The sequence below is a fragment of the Engraulis encrasicolus genome, chromosome 9, assembly GCF_034702125.1.
Source record: "Engraulis encrasicolus isolate BLACKSEA-1 chromosome 9, IST_EnEncr_1.0, whole genome shotgun sequence".
NCBI lineage: Eukaryota > Metazoa > Chordata > Actinopteri > Clupeiformes > Engraulidae > Engraulis > Engraulis encrasicolus.
The window spans coordinates 33,769,379-33,791,441 of record NC_085865.1 but is presented as its reverse complement, the minus strand read 5'-3'; the positions used below and the strand labels follow the sequence as shown (position 1 = coordinate 33,791,441).

Below are 22,063 nucleotides of genomic sequence, written 5' to 3'. Positions count from 1 at the left end.
ATGCAGCCTATAAATCACAACACCTATGTACAGCATGCAGCAGATCATCACAATCTAATGTAAAAATAAAAAATAAAAAAAAAACATACACCATTCAAGGGGTTAACAGTGGTGAAATGACATGTCAGAGTTTTACAGTGTACTTTTACATTGTGATAAAGTTTGCTTTGAGAACCCATTTATGTCACCAGTGTTTCACTGGTTTTAATGCCATTTAAAACGTATTAATTCAATTGAGCTTGTTTCAAATAGTTCTGATGGGAATAATTAACATGGCCAGACTGTGCCCTATGAGTGCTGCTTTCAGTCTTTGCGACACTTCTTCTACTTTCCTTGAGTGGTCGCCCTGATGTGAATTACGCGCAAGTGAGTCAGGAGGATATGCTAATGCATTATGCGCTCGGGGCTCAGGTACAATATAGCTGTAAGCTAAAATAAAACTTTTGGAGTATTTTCTTTTGGGGGATCTTTCTCGGTAATCCTGGAATCGTTTTTGGTAGATTCAATGTAAGCTTTTCAATGTAAGACGAAAGCTGAGTTCGACTCTATTTGTGCTCTTTTCTTCCACCCTCCTTTTCTGCATGCCGGCGGGGATCATGGCTGGCTGCAATACAGACTGCGTGGAGAGACCAATCTCCATTGGATTCATGAAGTTCGGACGTTTTGTGGGGAGACATCCGTGGTGGTTCTTCTTATGTCCTTTATTTATTTCTGCTTGTTTGGGCAGCGGATTTTACTTTCTGGAAGACCGCGAGGCTAATGACATCGAGGAGCAGTTTACACCTGTTAATGGCCCGGCTAAATTGGAGCGACTGTTTGTTCAGGAAAACTTTCCGCAGAACGACTCCGTCTTTTCCAACCAGAGGCTGTACACGGATGGTGTATACGCGTCATTCATTGCGGTTTCGAAGTCACCCAACATCCTTACTCAAGATGCTCTCAATGAAATACTAAAGTTGGACAAAAAACTGAGAGAGCTGAACGTCTCCATGGGTGATGAAGTGTTAACTTATGATGGGCTGTGTGCCAGGAAATTTAACAAATGCATGCCAAATAAGATACTAGACGTCGTACATTATTATGGGGACAAGATTGAACGGACCGAACTCACTTTTCCTTTTCTTCGATTTGGATTTACTAGTGTGTTTCTGGGATATTCTGTCGGTGGAGTAACGCTCAATTCGACTGTCATCAAGAGCGCAAAGGCCGTGCGGTTGTTTTACTTTCTCAAGCACGGCAACCGCTCCAGGACAGATTTGTGGCTCAATGGATTTCTCAAGGAGTTTAACACCAATCTGAATCTCACGTTTGTTAAGGTGAGTGAGATTAACTATTTCATTGTCAATTACATTATCTTACAGTCTGTGCTTTGACCTTGGAGCAAATGTGTCAGTTTTACGCACGTGATGCTCAAAAGCGTCCTTCGCTGATGCATCGTATTATTTACTTTTTCCAAGTTGTTAACGGGACAAGAGAAACGGAGAAACCAAATGAGTTAATTAACATGCAGTGGATACTATCAGCCTCTTGTTTAAGGCAGCATTGGGCAGCCGGCTTTTGTCGGTGACGGCCGGTGCTCTGGCGCAAATGGATTACTTTAGTCTATGGCTTTGCGCATACTTGAACTAATTATTGCTCACCCGCCGACGCGCGCACAGTCAGCTGGCCTGCTCGCCACCATGCAGAGCGTGCTGGTGCTAATCATAATGCATGCCTATATATCATTCATCCATTCATTACATTACATTAGCCTACAATTAGCGGAGCTGACGCTTTTATCCAAAGCGACTTAAAGTCATTTACATGGAATTGGCACAGTCTCTGGAGTTATGTGAGGTTAGGTGCTTTGCTCAAGGTCACTTCAGCCATGGTGACAGAGCTAGGGTGAGATTCGAACCTGCAACCCTCTGATCCAAAGTCCAGCTCCCTAACAATTACTACCATTCAATGCTGTGTAACTCTGTGGTGGTAAGTCTAATAACGGAAGTATTTCTACAACTTAGGATTCATTGGTTCAGATATGTGTTGTACTGCATATCCATATGCATAGAATATAATTCCTGTTATTTTTGTTTACTGTGCATTTTTGGAAATGCATTTTTTAAACCCGTCTTTTACAAAATGTGTTCCTAATTCAGAGCTGTGTCCTCTGAATAACACTGTTAAATATAACAGTCCATGCAAAACCAGTAAACTTTTACAATACCACATTGAATTGTATTTGCAGGTTACCTACTCAACCTCATTGTCAAGACAGGTGGAGTTTGAGGCAAACACAAAGGATGTGATCCCGCTGTTTTCCATCACCTATGTCATCGCCATTGTGTTTTCTATTCTCTCTTGCTTAAGGTACGAGACGTTTTGCACTTCACTGACATAATCACATGTACACAGTTACATTCAGTCGGTAATCTCCTATAGGGTTCATCTACTGTATATGTTTTCACGCGCGCACACACACACACACACACACACCTGAGTTCCTTCACACCATCGGCAAAAGTGTGTTATTGCAAGATCAATAAGATCTCTTTTTATGTTATTATTTTACAGGTTTGACTGTGTGAGGAATAAAGTATGGGTGGCCACCTTTGGTGTCCTCTCCGCTGGTCTGGCAGTGCTGTCTTCCTTCGGCATGATGCTCCACATAGGAGTCCCCTTTGTCATGACCGTGGCCAACTCTCCTTTTCTCATATTGGGTGAGGATGTCTTGCTAAGCTTTTTGTTTTTTTCGGTGTTTCATTTCTATGTAATGGGTTCTTAAAATAAATAATGGCAACACTTTACAGCAGTCAGTTCCTAAGCTTTTGTCTGCTGGGAGGACCCCCTTTTCAAACTTAGATAATTTTATCGAAACCCTTGCCCTGTTATATTTCAAACGCAAAACACTTTTGGCCCATTAGTATTGCTCAATTTTAGTTTGAAATCCACAGGAAAAGTAAATATATTTATTATCCATGGAATTAGATGGAATTAAGTTCCATCTTAACCTGTGATTTTCTCAAGTACCTTCTGTCTGTGGACCCCCTGCAGTTCCTCCACGAGCCCCCAAAGGGTCCCAACCCTTGTTGTTACATTGTATCTAACTAATGTAACATGGACAGTAAACAAAAGTGTAACTGTAATAAAGGTCTGGACACCAATACCGCCTTCATTATTCATTTTCAATTTGATATTTTTGGTCCAGCAACAACAGTCATGCTATGGGTTTGCATTCATTCTTTTATGTAATGCATGCTGCCACAATCACTGGTATCTTGATTAATTTATGTTTTAATCTGTGATAGATGCTGCCATCATGTCATTCTAACAGACTTTGGACATGATTTCTGGGTAAAGGGGTTGTTTATTTGGATGACCAATTTCTATGTACTGGATGTTGTCATATGCACTGAAAGATGTATTAATTTATTCATCCATTCAGCATTTTTTAAGAGTCAATGACAAGCACACCCTCAGCTCCATAAACTTTGTTCCGATTTTTGTGTAATGGATGCAGTCCTAATATGCTTTTTATGTTTTAAAAGTTTAAAGATCCATGCACAGCTTCTAGGTGCTGGTAAACGCAGGGGTATTCAATACTTCAAAAAGTGTGTGTTGGAGTGCTCAATACTTCAAAAGAACGTTTAGAGAAAGTTTACATTTAGAAAGTTTACCGCACACTTGTTTGACTTTCTGCCCATTTATTTAGAGCGAACAGTTCTAAACTTTGTTCTTTTGAAGTTTTTTGTTTTTAATTTGATCTGTCTGTCTGTCTGTCTCTCTGTCTGTCTGCCTGCCCAGGTATCGGAGTGGACGACATGTTCATCCTCATCTCCTGCTGGCAGCAGACCAACGTGCACGACAAGGTGGAGGACCGGCTGGCCAAGACCTACAAGGAGGCGGCCGTCTCCATCACCATCACCACGCTGACGGACGTGCTGGCCTTCTACATCGGCCTGATGACCCCCTTCCGCTCGGTGCAGTCATTCTGCCTCTACACCAGTGCCGCCATCCTCTTCTGCTACGCCTACAGCATCACCTTCTTCGGGGCCTTCCTAGTGCTCAACGGACGCAGAGAGAATAGCAACAAGCACTGGCTGACCTGCAAGGAGGTGAGTGCCTTACACTTGAACACGAGAGTGTGTGCAATAACCTGTGTGTGTGTGTCTGTCTGTCTGTGTGTGCGCATGCATGTGTGTATGTATGTGTGTGTTTCTCTTTTGCCATAGTTTTGTATTCTTTTCTTATCCTCATTTGTTAAATATATACCTTTTGTAATCTGTAATCTTTTGTAATTTGTATCCCACTGTGTTGAACAGCATATCCCTTTAATGTCTACCCTGAGCGAGTGCTTTCATTCTTGTTGTGAATATGTCTAGTGTAAGTCATGCAGTACGTGCATGCGAACAGTGATAATAAAAGGTATTCATTCTCTTCATAGGTGGCCGAGGCAGGCCCGACGACGGGAGAATCCAAGGCCAAGAAAGAGAACAAATGGTTCAACCTGTGCTGTGTAGGGGGAGCGTACGACCAGCACACGGGCAGGGAGGAGGTCCAGCCCATGAACCACTTCTTCAAGAACTACTACGGGCCTTTCCTGACCAAGTCGGGCAGCAAGGCGTTGGTGATTCTGCTCTACGCCACGTACCTGAGCGTCAGCCTGTACGGATGCTTCCAGATCCAGGAGGGCATCGACCTGCGTAACCTGGCAGCCGACGACTCCTACGTGGTTAAGTACTACAACGACGAGAAGGAGTACTTTTCCGAGTACGGACCAAACATCATGGTGGTCATACACAAGGAGTTTGCCTACTGGGACGAGAAAAACATGTCCGACCTGGAGACGTGCGTGGAGGACTTCAAAAGCCTGTCGTTCATCGAGAAGAACATTTTCACCTCCTGGTTGAAATCGTACAAATACTACGGATATCACACCAAGCTGAATTTGACCGCCGAGGACGTGTTCAAGAAAAACCTCGGCTTGTTCCTGAGGTTCTACTCGGATTTCAAGCAAGACATCAACATCACAAACAACTCCATTCACGCCTCTCGTTTCTTCATCCAGACCGTCAACATATCCACCGCCATCGATGAGATGAACATGCTCAACAAGTTGCGCGACACCGCCAAGAAGTGCCCGGTTCCCCTAATGGTGTACCACCCTGCGTTCATCTATCACGACCAGTATGCCGTCATTATCACTAACACCATTCAGAACGTGGGAGTGACCACGGCCGTGATGCTGGTGATTTCTCTATTGTTAATCCCCAACCCATTGTGCTCTCTATGGGTGACATTCTCCATTGCCTCCGTCATCTTAGGGGTGACAGGGTTCATGGCATTGTGGGATGTCAACCTCGACGCCATCTCCATGATCATCCTCGTGGTCTGCATCGGCTTCTCTGTGGATTTCTCTGCGCACATCTCCTACGCTTTTGTCTCCAGCAAGAGGGGCAGTGGCAATGACAAGGCTGTCGAGGCACTTTATCACCTCGGTTACCCCATAGTTCAAGGTGCTGTGTCCACCATATTAGGGGTGGTGGTGCTCTCTGCGTCCAAGAACTACATCTTCAGGACTTTCTTCAAAATCATGTTCCTGGTAATATTCTTCGGCCTGTTTCACGGAATCATGTTCATACCGGTGTTCCTCACGTTCTTCGACCTTTGCATACGTGAATCGCCTGCCAAGATCACCAAAGAGACCGAGCAAGAGAGCCATGCAATGGGCAACAGCCAAGCCATGTGCCCGCAGAAAAGTGGCGGGGAGGACGACGACAAGGACAAGCAGATCTATGTCAATCACACGTTTTTGTCAGACAGCAACAACCAGGTCTGTCAATCTCCAACCAACCCTGTAGTGTGGTCTGTGACACTTAACAACCAGCCTCCTCCCACGGATCAAGTGTGCCTCGCGAGCACTGTCCCTATGTTCAAGGTGGATGGTGAAACGTATGATGTCCACATGCACACACCCAGCAACAATGCCTTGGCATCTGAGACCTGCCCACAAAAGCAGGCTTCTCAGGAGGACCATAACTGTGTTACAGGGAATAACCTGCACGAAGGAATTACCCCCGCTTCAACCAACTGCTCTGAGGTCACCAGCAATGAATCAATTAATTAATTAATGAAGACCCCTTTTACACTGTTACATGTGAGATAATGTTTACGCAAGTTACTTACTGTTGTGCAAGTATGAGTGGTAAAAAAAAAAAACCACAACACACAACATTTGCACAGAGCAAACAGTGTTTTGTTAACCCACAAACATTACATGATTGCTGGGCACAAAACTCTTAAAAAATAGTACTGGTAATAATACTACTGTTTTTCATTTCTTTATGGTGGAAACAGTTTGTCTGTTTCGGTTTGGTTTGTGATAAACCATGGTCAGTATATTATAAAACCTGGCCTCCATTTTCCCCGGCGGTTTCAGTGTTCCTGCCAGGTCCTTTGTGAATGCTTGTTTGGGACAAAAGAGTTGGCCAGAGTATTTAAGAAGCCTGGCTTGGCATTTGGGCCAGAGGTTCCCCATGTCTCATGTTTGTGTTTTGAAACAATCTTAGGGTGTGCATGAGGAAAGAGGGGTTAAAAATGTGAAATTGTACATGTGTAAAAAAAAAAAAAAAATACAAGTGTGTTTAATGTGTAACACTATTTTTCAAGGCTCTTTTTCCATTTAGCTGTTACGAATAACTTAACAATTAATGATATTTCCAAAAGAACATTATTGTTTGTATTGCTTAAACTTTTTATTTTGTTTATTTTTAACTCATCATGTGACATTTATGTGGAGTAGATGTATTTAAAAGGATGGAAACTGAATGGATGTACAGTAGGACATTGTTTGGTCCTCTTGATGTTAAAGTAACACTAAGTAGTTTTTTTCAACCTCAATGTAATGTTTCCAAGTCAGGTTCAATGATTCATCAATGTATAATGCAGCGGAAGTCACTTTTAAATGTCCTTTCCCTCTCTTCATGGGTGGAGCCACACTAAGCATGTTTGGAGGGCAGTCTGTCTATACTGTACCTGTAGATCCTCATGAGAGACAATTCTGCGTCCAACCAGTAGGATGACCGAATAGCAAAAAAGAAAAAACCTACTCACTGTTGCTTTAAGGAGCATGAAAATGTGTGCCTGGTATTATACTTTCCTCTCTGCTTTCCACCAGTCGACAGTCTGAGGGGATATCTTTGAACAAAGTTCATTTCATCCACTACTTTGCACCGGATTAGGTAGATTAAGGGTGAATTAATAGCAGGCCATACCAGCAGAGGGAGTTGCATAGTATATTCCCATGCCAATATGCCATTACTCGAGTAAAAAACAGTGTAAAAAAACAGTGTCATACATTGTTGTCTATGTTCAATATTAAACTTCATATTGTTATGATAAAAGCAGCATTTTTAACAGGCATGTGCTTTGAATATCTGTGTTCGTGTCGACGTGTGTGTGTGTGTGTGTGTGTGTGTGTATGAAAAATGTGTATATGAAATTTCCGTGTGTATATGAAAGTATGCACACGATTGTTTCCCCTTTCCCAACAATGCGCCTGTAAACCTGGTTAAAAACTAATTGTGGTACTGTTAAGTATCCTTGGAGGATTTAAGTGCTTAGCTTGATCTGAATGGTAGACTTTAGTGGTACTAGCCTCAAAGATATTCACCATTACCTTCAATGACAAAGATGTGACCCCAAGTGGCCAGATATATTCAAAGAATCATACCACAGGTTTACAAGTTTAGGACTTTACTTTTTCACACAGCCACCACAGAATCACAACAAAGGTTTATTGTACAATCTGCTTGCTTTTGGCAGTGCTTGAGCAACATACCATTTTATACACATAAGAGGTTTACCGCTGCACAAAAAAGACTGTTGTGCATCAAAACATCAGTGAAAGCAATGTGAATATGAAGCAAGTCATACAGTGTATTGTCATATTTGTCCTAATTCATAATCATAATTCTTAACACATAATCAGTGATTTATTCATACAAATATGATGCTGTTTAGATTAGATGCAATAAAAGACAGGAGAATCAATTAATGCCATTGAAAACGCCAGTGTGAACATAACCTTCTAAAATATGCAGTTTTATCTAGGTAATATCTAGACCTGTAATGTACAGAGACAAATAAATACACATTTAAGGCAAAGATAAAGATAAAGATATTCCCATTGCTGATTTATAAGTGAAGAGAGTATGTTTCCTGCCTTCCATGCATGCACAAGTCTCCATGGATCATCTTTTGCAGTAAGAATATATTCAGCAAATATATTTACCTTTCAATTACTGAACGTGCAGGACTGCATGCCAATGTGCCCTTTGGTGACCTTTGCCTTAACTTGGAAACATCAAACTGACTACCGGTACTCAATCTTTTTACATTAGGAGGTATTGGGGCATTTGTTGTTTAAACACCTACACATGTGTACATATTTGCCTAATATTCTGTAAAGTCATTGCTCATCGATTTGTCCTTTGTAATGTCTTGATGTGTGGCGTATTAGCATCTACTACATAACATTACACCTAGCTGACACTTTTATCCAAAGCAACTTATAGATATTACAGGGTATTGGTTACAGTCCCTGGAGCAATGTGGGGTTAGGTGCCTTTCTCAAGGGCACCTCAGCCATGGAGGTAGGAAGGGATTGGTAAGGGTGGGGATTGAACCTGCAACCCTGTGATCTACAGTCCAACTTCTTAACCATTACACCACATCTGTACATCTATTTATGTTTTGAATGGGAAATTAGTCCAGAACACAAAACCTACTCTACAGATTGGATATCAATTCACACATCATCTCTCCTCTTTATCATCATAACCAGACTGGACATGGTGCTGTTGGGGTCCAGTATCTTCACTAGTGGCACTGTTACACCCCAGTCTTGAAACATGCGGTTCTGCATAGTCATGGCAGACATTGAATCTATACCAAAAGAATGAAGTGTACTGTCCTCCTTGATATCACCAGTGTCAACATTGCTCAGGTCACAAAGCAGACGTTTAACATAATCCTCCACGGAGCTTTCAAGGGGAACCTTTGATTCTGTCCCTTTTCCACCCTTTTTGAGTTCCTGTTCTACAAGAGGTGACAGGCGTACCCTGAGGGATGCATTCTGAGATAGGACGTGGTTCTGCAAGTTTTTGAAGTTGAATTTGCAAACAACCTGCTGCGCATTGTTTGTCAACAAGCATTGTTCCAAGGCCTTGTGTATCTCTGAGACCTCCAGGATTGCGAGCCCTTTTGCCTCTAGGAACCTTTGAAAGTTGACTTTGTTGAGTAGGAGACCCAAATTAAGGGGGCCCCAATTGATGGACTGCCCAGCAAGTCCAAGATTGCGGCGGTAATGGCAAAACATGTCTAGAAACGAGTTGGCAGCAGCATAGTTAGTCTGAGAGGCATTTCCCAAGAATGACGAGATGGAGGAATAGCAAACAAAATAATCCAGCTTACAGTGTAGCGTGGCGTAGTGCAGGTTTAAGGCTCCACTAACTTTTGGAGTCAGAACTTTCTTGAAGTGTGAACGGTCCAGAGCCTCTATCAACCCGTCATGGAGCACAGCTGCACTGTGGAACACACCTCTGATCGCACAAGAGGGAAATCTCTGACCTATGTCCGAGAAAGCTTTCACTACGTCTTCCACTGATGACACATCACACTGGAAAGTCACCACAGAAATGCCGCACTGCCTTTGCAGTGCACTAACCTTGTGCTGAGTCTCACTTGACGGCAAACTCCTGGAGAGGGACACGATGCACTCTCCACCTCTGTGAGCAATGAACTTCACAGTCTCTAGACCCAGGCCCGACAGGCCTCCAGACACGACATACACGCTCTTCTTTTGGAACAGCTGTGAGACTTGAGGAAATAACAAAGGGACGTTAGTTCCGACATGACCTGACCAACGACCACTCTTGGTGCATTCAATCAAAGAGATGTTCTCCATATTAAAGTATGAGCGAGAACAATCACTACGTTCTGTGGTCTCAGGAAGGACTGCACCAGGAGAAGTGATCGCATGTATGGTCCTACCAGTCTTACCAAGAGCAATGCCATGTAGCCAGTGTTCCAGATCTTGACCCTGACTTCGGAGCCTGGCTTTCTGAAAAACAGTAGAGGTTTTCACAACATGGACACAGGCACTTTGATTGTTCTGTTGAATAGTGTGTAAAGGCAAGGCCATTGTGTCATCACAGACCACTACAATGTGCTTCAGTGAAGACGTGCTGCTTGCGCTGATGACCATAGACTGTTCATAAGGAGGTAACAGAATGATTACCGCACAGTCAGCTTCCTTGTCATTTATCTCAGTCTGAATAGTTGCTTTGCCTAACTTGCTTCTCACAACCTCAAGTAGTATTTTTGCCAAATCACCGGGAGCAGAAGAAAGAATCATAACGGCCGTTTTCAGATTGCCTTTGGGTGTGATGGCTTCATATATTTCTCTTATAAGTACAAAGTACGAGACACAAGGGAGATCTCTCAAAAACGGAAGCTTTGCGGTGTTGTAGCATACCTCCTCAGGAAGTGCAATCTTAGAGGATGCAGTTACAGGGAAGCAAGTGGAAATGTGGTCTCCCACTTTTAATTTGCGTACGTTCTTCCCCACGGCTATGACGATGCCATTGAAGTCTAGCGCTAACACCTTGTGAGTCTGATTGGAGTGCTTGGACCAGTACATTGTCCCACCAAACTGGAAGTCAGAGCTACTGACTGGGAAATAGTCTGATGAATGAACACACATTTTATCAAGCTTTATCTCCACAGCGTTATTCTCAATTGAGATTTCATATGTACTAACCATAGCTGCTAAATTGCACATTGTGTATGGATCTGTGGTCCGCAAGGTAAGTTGTTGAAAAGGCAAAGGCCTGAGATCTGTGTCTGTAAATGCAGAATCATGAGCATCACTTCTTACAATGGTGGCGAAATGAACATCTCCTTTCCTTATCATGATCTCAGGGTGATGGTTGCTCTGAGAACTTCTGATGACAGAAGCCAACATCTGTACGTCCTCATTTGACACAGATGCAAGGTCGATTAACTGAAAAGTGAAGCCCGACAATTCTGCAGCAAGAGCTCTGGTCATCCCTGACAAAACAAAGCCAGGACTGACATGATCGACAATATGGCTACACGACCTGTAGGTAACCACTCGCATGATACCTGAACAACCGTGGTCTCTCAAAGCGAGCACAATTTGTCGGTAGAGGTCACAGCATTCGACCAAACTCTCCAGGATGGTCTCAATGCTCAGTTGACTCAAGTCTTGAATTCCCCACATATACAGAACCTCTGTAAATGTTTCACCATCTTTGGTCCCCTTCCCTAGATACTGAGTGAGCAAAGCAGGAACAAGTTGGGCTGTTTTTGAGAAAGTCACAAAAGCAGATTGTGGGTGTAAGTAAGGCTTCAACGCCTTAGCTACACCCAGTGTATCTTCAAACACTAAAGATTTAGGTCTGCCACCCATGCTCACGTCATCATCTCTACTGGCTTGATATTCATTGTGGAGGAATTCAACCGCTTGAGGCTGTGTCTGCACAAACGTGATCCTCAAACCTTTCAGTTCAACCAACACACGACCAGAAGGATCTGCAAAGCAGCCACACACCTCATAAAATTCAGGCGTCTCCCGAGTCACCCTAAGATACAGGACCATCACCCTCTGCAGTGGCCTGGAGACCACCACACTTTCAACGGCAGAGGGGAAACAAGGCCTTGCCCCCATCTTAGTACCATCTTGAGCCACCACAGAAGTCATCTGCAGGAAAGAGTCCAACATCGCAGGATGTAGCCTGTAGTCATGCAGTTGACTTAGCAGTACATCAGGGACTGTGATGGTTGTCAGGGCCTCCCTGAGGTCTCCTCCGTAAAGAACCTCATCCAAATGCCTGAATGCAGGCCCGTATTCAAATCCAGCCAATGAGAGGTGAGAATACACCTCCTCTTTTGCCATAACCAAAGGACAACGTTTTGAGATGGCATCATAGCTGATGGAGTCCTCCTCTAGGGCTGCTGGATACGAGCCATGGGCAATGGTGCCAGATGCATGCACTGCCGAGGCAGAGTGTATCTCAAACACAGTCTTGCCATCGAATGGCTCTAGAAGCACCCTCACGTGATTTGATACCTGGTTGAGGACAAGCAAGCTCTTGAAAGTGATGCAAAGCTGTAGAGAACAGAGAGGCTGCTTTGGTCTGATGAACTGTATTGCAGCCTCGAAGGCTAGTTCCACATACAGTGATCCAGGAGCAATCGGTACACCCTTGTTTTTGTGCTCCCAAAGGTAGGATGCTGCATTGGATGAGAGAGAGCATCTGCACTCTTTGCTGTTTTTTCTCATTTGCACAAGCAAGGGATGCACAGAATGCGGTACGTTATCGTGTCCTTGCCGCACAGTTTCAAAGTAGACCTCTTTTTTCACACATTCAAACTGGTACCTGGGGAACGCCAGAGGGTCACTTTCGAAACCCGTGTACAAACTGTCCCAGTCTATTTGCACACCTAGCTCAAAAAGCTTAGCCACAGTGCCAACAAGCGTGTCATGATTTCTGTCTGGCAGCACTGTCGATAATACAGTGACGTCATTCCCCAGGACCTCCAAGATGTTCCTCTCTAAAGCTCTTCTTGGGCTAATTTCCACAAAGACCACATTGGATTTATCTTTCACCACTGATTGTATTGCCTGTTGAAAAGCAACAGGCTCGCGGATGTTTCTTGCCCAGTAGTCACCAGTGGTAAAATCTCCTGCACTTAAAGCCTTCCCTTTGACTGTTGAGTAAAGTTCACACTCCACTTCATTCGCATTCAGAACGCCAATACTTTCCTTGATCTGACTCAGTATCGGATCCATCATGTGACTGTGATACGCAGCAGGGACATCCAGTATATGGAGAAAGAGGTTTTTGGTCATCAATGATGCTTTTAGCTTTTGGTGCAGGTTGTCTATGGCATCTCTGTGTCCTGATAATACGCAGGACACAGGGCTGTTTAAGGCTGCCACACAAACCTTCCCTGCATAAGAGCCCAAGATTTTCAAAATGTCTGTCACCGCAATGTTCCCTACCACAAGCATTTTCCCTCCAGTAATGGTACCCTGTGACACACTTCGGTAGTAGATCACCTTGACTGCATCTGCTAGTGATAACAACCCAGAGCAATGTGCGGCAGCGACTTCACCCACGGAATGGCCAAGAACAGCATCAGGCCTAATGCCCCAGTGCTTTAGGAGATGTACAAGAGCAACCTGAATGGCGAAGAGCAAAGGCTGAATGACTTCTGGTTTGGAAACGTCCTCGTTGTCATAATCACTCACAATCTTCTGTGAGATGCTCGTGCTCCTGTAATTCTGGAAAAGGTTTTCCACCTCCCTGACCTTCTCTCTAAAAACAGGCTGTGTCTTGTGTAGCTCTTCGCACATGCCTCTGTAAGTGACTCCATTGCCACAGAACACAAAGACCAACTTAAGGTCTGGCTTGGCTGGTGAGATTTTTTGATCAAGACACATCTTCAGTTGCTCTTTTAGTTCCTCAATTGAAGAGGACAAAAACGCTTTCCTGTACTTGTGTTTTACATGGCTCCTCCTACAAGCTGAGGTATACGCAATGGCGTTTAGATTTACAGATTCCACCACATCCTCCATGCTAAGCCTCTGATGAGTGTCTGAAATACACCTGCGGAGGGACGTCTCTGTCATTGCTGAAAGTGTGATCAGTTCCCTGCTCTCAGATATGGACGGTATTGAAGTAGGTGTTTGTATGTACTGCCTAATAACAACATGGGCATTCGTACCACCGAAGCCAAAGCTATTGATGCCAGCCACCCGACCACTATTGGGTAATGGCATCCATTTTTCCGCTTTGGTAGGGATCCTAATATTCAAAACTTTGGTGTCAATGCTCGAAAGTTCCTCTGAATAGAACAATGACGGTACGATAGTTTGGTATTTCATCATCAGAAGGACCTTGATGATTCCTGCCACCCCAGCTGCTGATTCAGTGTGCCCTATGTTACCTTTTACAGAGCCAATGACTATCTGCGGTCCTTGAGACCTTGCTTGGCCGATGATGTTAGAGATGCTAGCTGCTTCTATCGGGTCTCCTACCGGCGTTCCAGTCCCATGAGCCTCTATGTACTGGACACCCAGGTCATTTCCTGCTGAATATATTCGGCTAAGCAGCTCCTCCTGCTGAACCAGGGATGGCTTGGTGATTGGAGTGACAGTGCGGCCATCTTGATTCACAGCTGTTTTGCGGATGACGCCCCATATATAGTGGAAATCTTCAAGAGCCTGAGGTGGAAACATGGAATCAGCAAAGATAGTCGACATCAACATCAACTGTTTCAAATTAGACACATACAGTAAACTAGAAATGCACTCAGAGAGTGCAGACCTCCGCCAAGGAAGATGTTTGATTGAACATTTGACTATGTTAAACCCTTATTTTTGTTTTTTGAAGTCTTTCTGCCTTCTTTTTGTGGAGTTAGAAACTTGAATGTCAAAATTCGCCCTGTCCCACAATTCAATTTGCGGTCACTAGAGGTGTCTAGATTTCTTTTTAAAAATCCTGGTTCCGGATCACTTGTTCTTTTTATCATTTCCAACAACCTCACAAAGTTTTGTCCAAATCCGTTCATAACGTTTTGAGTTATCCTGCTGTCAAACAGATAAACAGACAGACAGACAGACCAATGTGACCGAAAAAACACAATCTCCTAGGCGGAGGTGAAAATACAGCCTAAAAACATTGTTTTCCCCCATCATATTTAAACTGTACCTTCTTTAAGGGTTTTAATAGGAGGACTCCACAGCCCTCTCCTCTGCCGTATCCGTCTGCTTTGCTGGAGAAGGGTTTGCTGGTGCCATCAGGTGAGATCATCTTGGCCTTACTCAGAGCCACGAACACTCGCGGCTCAAGAATGCAACTCACACCTCCACAAAGTGCCATCTCACAGTCACCTGGTAACAGAAAAGATATGATGTCCAATCATTATTTAAAGAAAAAATGACTTTTATTTGTCACATTCACACAATTATTACAAGTAATACAGTGAAACCATGCCGTGAAATCACAGTTGTCTGCCTGTTCGATGCATAGGCGTGTGTGGGTGGGGGTGGGGGCAAGTATGTTCAACTGCAGTGTGCAGGGTGGGGGGCAGGTCTGGATCACATCTCCCTCCTCCCCCCTGAGCACATCTTCCTCCTCCCCCCTGAGCACATCGAGTGCCTCCCACTTGTCATTCAGCGGCAGCGCTAAGCTTCTACATCGGAAGAAAAATAGCTCTGGAAGTCACTGCACCGTGCAGAGAAGAGACGCAGAGTTTTCACAAATAAAATCGTAGATCCACTCTCTCTACTCCACTAATGTATAATGGTTTGGTGAGTGTAGGAAACACGAGCAGGGAGCTTTGAGTGAACCGCGCGATGAACAGCACGAGACCCTGTTTAGTAGGCCTATAATTTATTAATCCCGATGGAAATTAATATAAGCCATTATTATTATTATTAGCTAATATAAGCTACGTGTAGTATGGGTCTAATTTGAATTAATATTAGCCTAAGTGTCTCTTCTTAGTATCTTAGTTTGAAGACCAGATATTTGGTGCCAGTTTCTAAAATTCGAAAGATGGGTAGGCTACTACAAGAAAACTAAAGTAGGCAGTAAAACGCCTGTGCAGTGGCGAATTAGGCTACTCCATGTGTGATCCGCTCGAAATTAAACATCCTACCCATCATTGAAAAGCATGAGCACATTCGTCAAAGTCCCAAAGCCTGGATGCTGTCGCCACAATCTCTTTAGGATTGGGGACTGGACTCTGAGCAGGCCATTGCAGTAGCCTTTGGTAGGCCTATCCTTCGTGCATCTGCCCCGCTTCCAAACTGACACCCTGACACATTTAGCATCTTTTGTTTTTAACCGTCTAACAGCGCTTAACATTATCATTAAATCAATATAACCTAAAGCAGTTGCAGAGACCGTTTCAATCTTCTCCTTTACTATGAAAGAGAAAAGTAAGGCCAAGGACAAATTATTCTATGTAAATGGAAATAAACACTCATGCAATTGAAATTCATTGAAATTCATTGAAAATGAAAAATATATTTAGTAGGCTAAATATATTTAATTAGCACTCCAAACGACGAGACACGATACAAGCTGTGTGCATAGAATAGTGTAGGCCTAGACTATGCATTCACCGGAGAAGACATTTGGCGCAAATTCTCAAATAGGGTGACGTCGGGATGGTGTGGGACTGTACAGACTACTATAATAGGAAAAATAGGAGGGGCGAGATCCAAAATGGGAGGGGCGGGATCTCAGAAATCCAGACCTGCCCACTTCTGCAAACTGCAGTTGGATGCTACTCGGTGGGGGTGCGGGTGGGTAGTAGTGTGTGTGTGGGCTGGGGGTTAAAGGAACAATAGCAGAAAGAGCATTGGGGATATGTTTGCGCAGATTACTGCACACATTATTATCCCATCATGGAAAAAAATCTAACTGTGGTTTTTGTCACATAAAATGAACTTCTTAAGACATTTTTGCATTTTTTTTCAAAAAAAAGTTTTTTGGGGGGGTACCTTTAGGTTTGTTGCCATATGGCAACATTGTGCGGTTACAGAAAGGATCCAGTGTACATTTTCCCTCCAAGACCAAACAAGGGTCATACAACATTATGGATTATTTTATAGAAACATAATTGTTTTTATCTCAGAAAAACATTGAAAGTTTACCCAACAGTTCAAGGGAGTTATTTAACACATTTTTGCCCCTGAGAGAACAAGTGAATACTGTTTATTATATCCCTGAAAAACAGTATTTCAGTGGTATTACTTTGACCAACCACCAATGAATATATTAGGTATTAACACAATATCTGTGCACAGATTTGCACAAAAAATGTGTATGGTAACTGTCTATAATATGTACATGAACTGATTTAATTTTGGAAGCCAACACTTTCAAGATGGCCGACATTCAAGATGGCCGATTTGCGGGCCAGGCATCTTTCAACATAACCGACAGTTTATTTGTCATAACTTTTGAATGGATGCTTGGATTTACACTAAACCTTGTGTGATAACACTCTATAATGAGTAAATAAGCCATGTAAAATTGTGAGGCCAGTGCTTTAAAGATAGCTGAATTTCAAGATGGCTGACTTTGAAGTTGGCAATCTTTCGAGACGGCCTACCTTTTGTTTACGCCACAACTTTTCAGTGGGTGCTTGGATTTGCAGTAAATCTCGTGTGTTAATAATATAATTGGTTTATGAGCTGTTTGAAATTTCGAGATTATGCTTTTAAAATGGCTGACTTTCAAAATGGTTGACTTTGTACAATAATTTTTGATTGGGTTGACAGATTTGCACAAACGTTGTGTGCTAATTAGCCTAATTATAACATACACATGAAGTCAAAACATTTTGGAGGCTTCAAATGGTCAAGATGACAGTAGCTTTATGCTCAAATCTGGGGTTTGGGGATTTTTTTGGTATTCCTCTGGCAGTCTGGGGAGGCTGCATAGGCCTTGTTCGCTTTTCTACATGTACTCAGAGTGAAAGCTCATAAAACAGTTCTGTACACCTATTATAACATTTTTAATGTTCATTACAGACTGCCATTTACACTAATTATAAATATTATCAGTTATCAATCATTCAATCAATAAATAAATCAATTAATCAATCAATTAGAATTGGGTATTTGTATCAATACACTTTCCCTATTGACCGTCTTGTTCCATTACCGCACAATGTTGCCGTATGGCAACATACCTAATTTTCAACATAAAACAGAAATACTTTTAGTTGAAAACAAAACAAATGGTGAAAACAGATCATGACTAACTATATATCATCCCAATATTTTTTTTAATTTTGTAAATATTGCAAAAAGTGTGAAACATCTTGGCCAATGCCAGAGCAATCTGTCAAGGACACACGCTCATGTACAGTGAGGGAAAGAGCGAGCCTGGGGCAGTGTGTGGTGTCAGGTGATGTCAAGAAACCACATCATTGGATAAAACATGGTCACAGTTTCAATATAAAAACCAATCAGTGTCTATTATTTATATTTAAATACCAGGAAATGCCAAAAGAATGGTATGTTGCCATATGGCAACACCGTGCAGTATAGGGTTAATCATTTTATTGTATCTTACAGAAATGTCACACCAATGATGTCACACCACAGGACACATTTTCCCAAAAATGAGCGAAATTCCACGAACCACTGAGTGCTTTATTTTTTTCATTTCCCCCCCCCAATTTTTCCACCCATTTTTCAGGAATTGGAATATATTTCCTCCTTTAAGTGTGTTACGGCCTTAAACGTCAACCACCCATAAACACAGATTTTCAAAGACCTATGATACATTTTCATTTACTCCTGATCTTGAAATCTTCAATTTTTATTTGTAGAACTGTTCACACCAAAAATAACTTCCCAACTGCTCCTTGCTTTTTTATTGCTATTTGTCTGAATAGAGCCACTTCCTCACTATTCCCAAGAGCTTTTCGATGCAGAAAAGCTAAGGAGACTGAGATGGCCACTCCATAAATTGCTTCCTATCAAAGATTTTGGGTCGTAAAAAGGATGTGGTCAATCTTGCTGTGTGAGATGAAGTATTATCTTTCATGAAATGGAGTTGAGACCAGTAAAGGTTTTGGAGTCAATATTCTATAGATATAAGCAAGATAGCTATGAATCATATTGATGGTAAAACCCATTTTAGCCTGATGCTGCGTATATGTTGTTTGACCTTTCGCACCTGGAGCGACATATACGCTACATTCAGGCTCTGGACATTTGAGTTTCTTAAATTAAAATCTGGATGTGTTAGAGCTGAATGAACACATCTTAATGAAAGATGAGGGTCCTAACTGATTTCATGTCTTTATGTGCTTCGGAGGCTGAGATATTAGGTTTTAATAGGCAGAGGGCACCTTTTCCCAAATAGGGCTTAGGCATTAAGCAGTTTTTTTGCAGGTGCCTTAGGCTTAAATGGGTTAAAGGAAAACTATACTGACATATTTTTTATCGGATCACCTCTAATTTTTTTGATAAATAGCTAATACCTCTCAAAATAGCAAACCTAATATCCTTATTCACCTATTTTTTTTACATGTTCCCACTTAAATTTGGTAATATTAATCAAAGCTATTCAAAAATTGGTAATTTATTGTACGTTCATGCTTGCATTTCACCATGAAAAGTAGAAGGCAACAGCACCAGTACTTTTATCAGTTATCTCCAAAAAAACCATAGTTGCATTTATCCACACTGTACGTACCTTGTCTAATGGCCTGGCAGGCAGAATGAAGGGCTACTAAAGAGGAGGAGCAAGCGCTGTCGATGGCAAAGGAGGGCCCCGTGAGGTTAAAGGTGAAGGAGATCCTGTTGGCGGCCACGCTCATGGCTGTCCCGGTGCCGTTGTAGTGCGTTATGGTGCTCGGGCTGTTGTTCACAAGCGTCTCATAGTCCCTGTTCATTAGACCTGAGACAAATGCAAGTTTAACAAAGAAACAAAAAAACACGCACATCCATCTCAAAAATGGGTGCTGGACTAGCAAACTCAAGTAATAGCAAAAAATGTTACCCAAAACACCAAGCTCCCATTTCTCTTATTTAATGTGACGTTTTGGGCAGCATGCCCTTCATCAGACACGTCAGACACTTTATTTTTTGCTATTACCTGAGACAAATGCAACCAGAAAAAGCATTATAACTTTCAGATAGCCTAGACAAGACTAATATTTACGGGTCAAACATTTAAAAGCAACATAAAGTTCTTTCTCAAGCCTCCCTGTTCTTTTAGTTTGATTAAGAAAATGCAGAGTATTATGAGACCATGACTTGCAGATAATATCAATTTATTTTGAAAACATTTTAAAGCAATACTAAGTTGTTTTTTTCAAGTAATGTCAGTGGTTAATCAACAAGATGACACTTCAGCACATTGTATGTGCAGTATATTTACATTGGAAACATTTTGAAGCAACACCAAATAGTTTTTTAATGTTCCAAAGTTATTTCAGTCGTTAAAGGAGAATTCTGACCAATTTCAACATGCAGTTGAATTGCTCCCGCTACCCTTGACTTGTCAGTACCTGACAATGTGGCTTTTTTTTGCTCAGCCCTTTCCAAGATCCTTCAAATTCTAATGGGGGCATGGTTTGTTTATTTATGTCTTAACATAAGTCAAATATCATCCCAAAAGTTACGCACCATCAGCACCTTACACAACCACATCAATAACTTTTGGGATGGTATTTGGAGTATGTTAAATGTCTTTTCAATGAACAGCGTGACAGCAGTCAGCAAGTTTAGAGGAGTGGACCCTGTCTCTAATGTTCTCTATGTGAGATAATTTGCTTACAATCAATGGGGTGGAGGTGGTCAAAGAGGAGATTTACATACTGTTACTTTAAATATAATTTTCAAAACATTTCAGTAATACCTATGTACACTCCTGTCCTGGTGCCGCTGGCCTTCTCCATGGGTATCCCAGCATCTTCTAGTGCTCTGTAGGAACACTGAAGCAGCAGCTTCTGCTGAGGGTCCATGAATTCAGTCTCTGCCTCTGTGATGCCAAAGAACTTGTAGTCCAACTCATTGAATCTAAATGAAATGCACAAAGCTCTTACTACATATTATAGTTCTACAGTAAATGTCTATTAATATTAGAATATTATTATATTGACTTTAAGCAGCCAACTGGGGTGATGTAAAAGGCTGCTATCAGAACAAAATCCAAAGGATTTAGTTGACAACAACTTAAAATAAGGTTTCTTTCCCCACAGAAAAGGACATTTTTCTCATGAAACAAACAATGTCTTACCCTTCTATAAGAGCAGCCCTGGTGGTCTGAGTCTTTCCAGGTCTACTGTCATCAGGATCATACCAGGACGAGCGGTCAAATCGCTCACTTGGAATCTCTACCGTGCAGTTCTTCCCCTCGGCTAGAACCTTCCAGAAGTGGTCTAAACCTTCACCTGAAGAACATCAAGCAGATATATAATAATAAACTAATGATACATTTGATGGATACCACTAACAGTTTCAGAATTAAGCAATTCAACCCTTTACTGAATCAAAATAGTAAGCAATTATTTTCAACAAATTCTATGTTGTGATATACAGTACGTATTATCAACATAGTCATATCAAGTGAAATGATGTTTGGTCACCAACAAAGTGTACAATTTATAGTGAGTATGTGTAGGCTGCAAGTCATGTTATAGTTGGCAGGGGGAAGTGCATACACAATGTGCTCTTTAAACATGACACAGACAGAAATGTGCCTCTTACCTCCAGGGAAGTTGCATCCGATGCCAACCACTGCTATGTCCTCATCCATGATCTCAACTACCCAGGTCACTTAGTCATGCTGAGCTTCATTGTCCAGTCAAGCTGTCTTCAGGGTTTTTCTGTTACCACAAACTCAAATGGCATTAGACATGTGCTTGCTCTTCTCCTTTTCCAATCACGGCAGCATTTTCTGAGGACACTGGGGAATGACATCTGTCATGCTCTCCTTATAAACCTTTCTACGCTGTGATGGATAGTGTCTAGGAGAAGGCTCTTTTGTCATTTGAAAAGAGGGGACCGTGGGGATAATCATTATTTTAAAACCAATACCTCTTCAATTAGTTAGCCACCTGTAATTAAAACCTCTAATTGCTGGTTTCACACTGGAGATGCTTTCCAGGGTCGGTGGAGGGCATCCTAGATGGGAGCAGGGCCGTTTGAAGGTATTTGGCGGACTTAGGCAAAGAGGGGCTTACCACCCCCCACTCCCCCTTACCCCCCTTCTTGTATGCAATGGAATGGGGATCCTCCCCCCCTCAAGAGATATTTCAATAACAGCATCATTGCATTTCAGTCATTGAAATTAGGGAGGTGCTGCCACTCTCACCAAGTTGTCATTGCTACCATTCAAATACATAACCAGTCATTGCTGGGGGCCCTTGGCAATTGCCTAGTTTGCTTGCCTGGTTGTGACAGACCTGCAGGGGGACAATGGAAGGACTAGTTCCCCCTACCATTACAGCAAAGCAA

General features: G+C 42.4%; 2 protein-coding genes across 2 annotated transcripts; one reads left to right on the top strand and one right to left on the bottom strand.

Moving 5' to 3' along the window:
• Positions 1 to 596: 596 nt before the first annotated feature.
• On the top strand, positions 597 to 7,371 carry LOC134455122 (patched domain-containing protein 3-like). The gene is made up of 5 exons (XM_063206171.1): positions 597 to 1,316; positions 2,228 to 2,349; positions 2,554 to 2,699; positions 3,784 to 4,094; positions 4,424 to 7,371. The coding sequence occupies exons 1-5, from the start codon at positions 597 to 599 to the stop codon at positions 6,104 to 6,106; spliced, it is 2,982 nt and encodes a 993-aa protein (XP_063062241.1). The 3' UTR covers positions 6,107 to 7,371.
• Positions 7,372 to 7,795: 424 nt separating this feature from the next.
• Positions 7,796 to 21,758, bottom strand: LOC134455121 (phenolphthiocerol/phthiocerol polyketide synthase subunit C-like). Its single transcript, XM_063206170.1, has 6 exons — positions 21,314 to 21,758; positions 20,844 to 20,997; positions 20,463 to 20,623; positions 19,296 to 19,499; positions 14,781 to 14,962; positions 7,796 to 14,293 (listed from the first exon to the last, which is right to left on the bottom strand). Exons 1-6 carry the CDS (start codon positions 21,360 to 21,362, stop codon positions 8,789 to 8,791), a joined length of 6,255 nt encoding a protein of 2,084 aa, XP_063062240.1. The 5' UTR covers positions 21,363 to 21,758; the 3' UTR covers positions 7,796 to 8,788.
• Between the last annotated feature and the right edge of the window lie 305 nt (positions 21,759 to 22,063).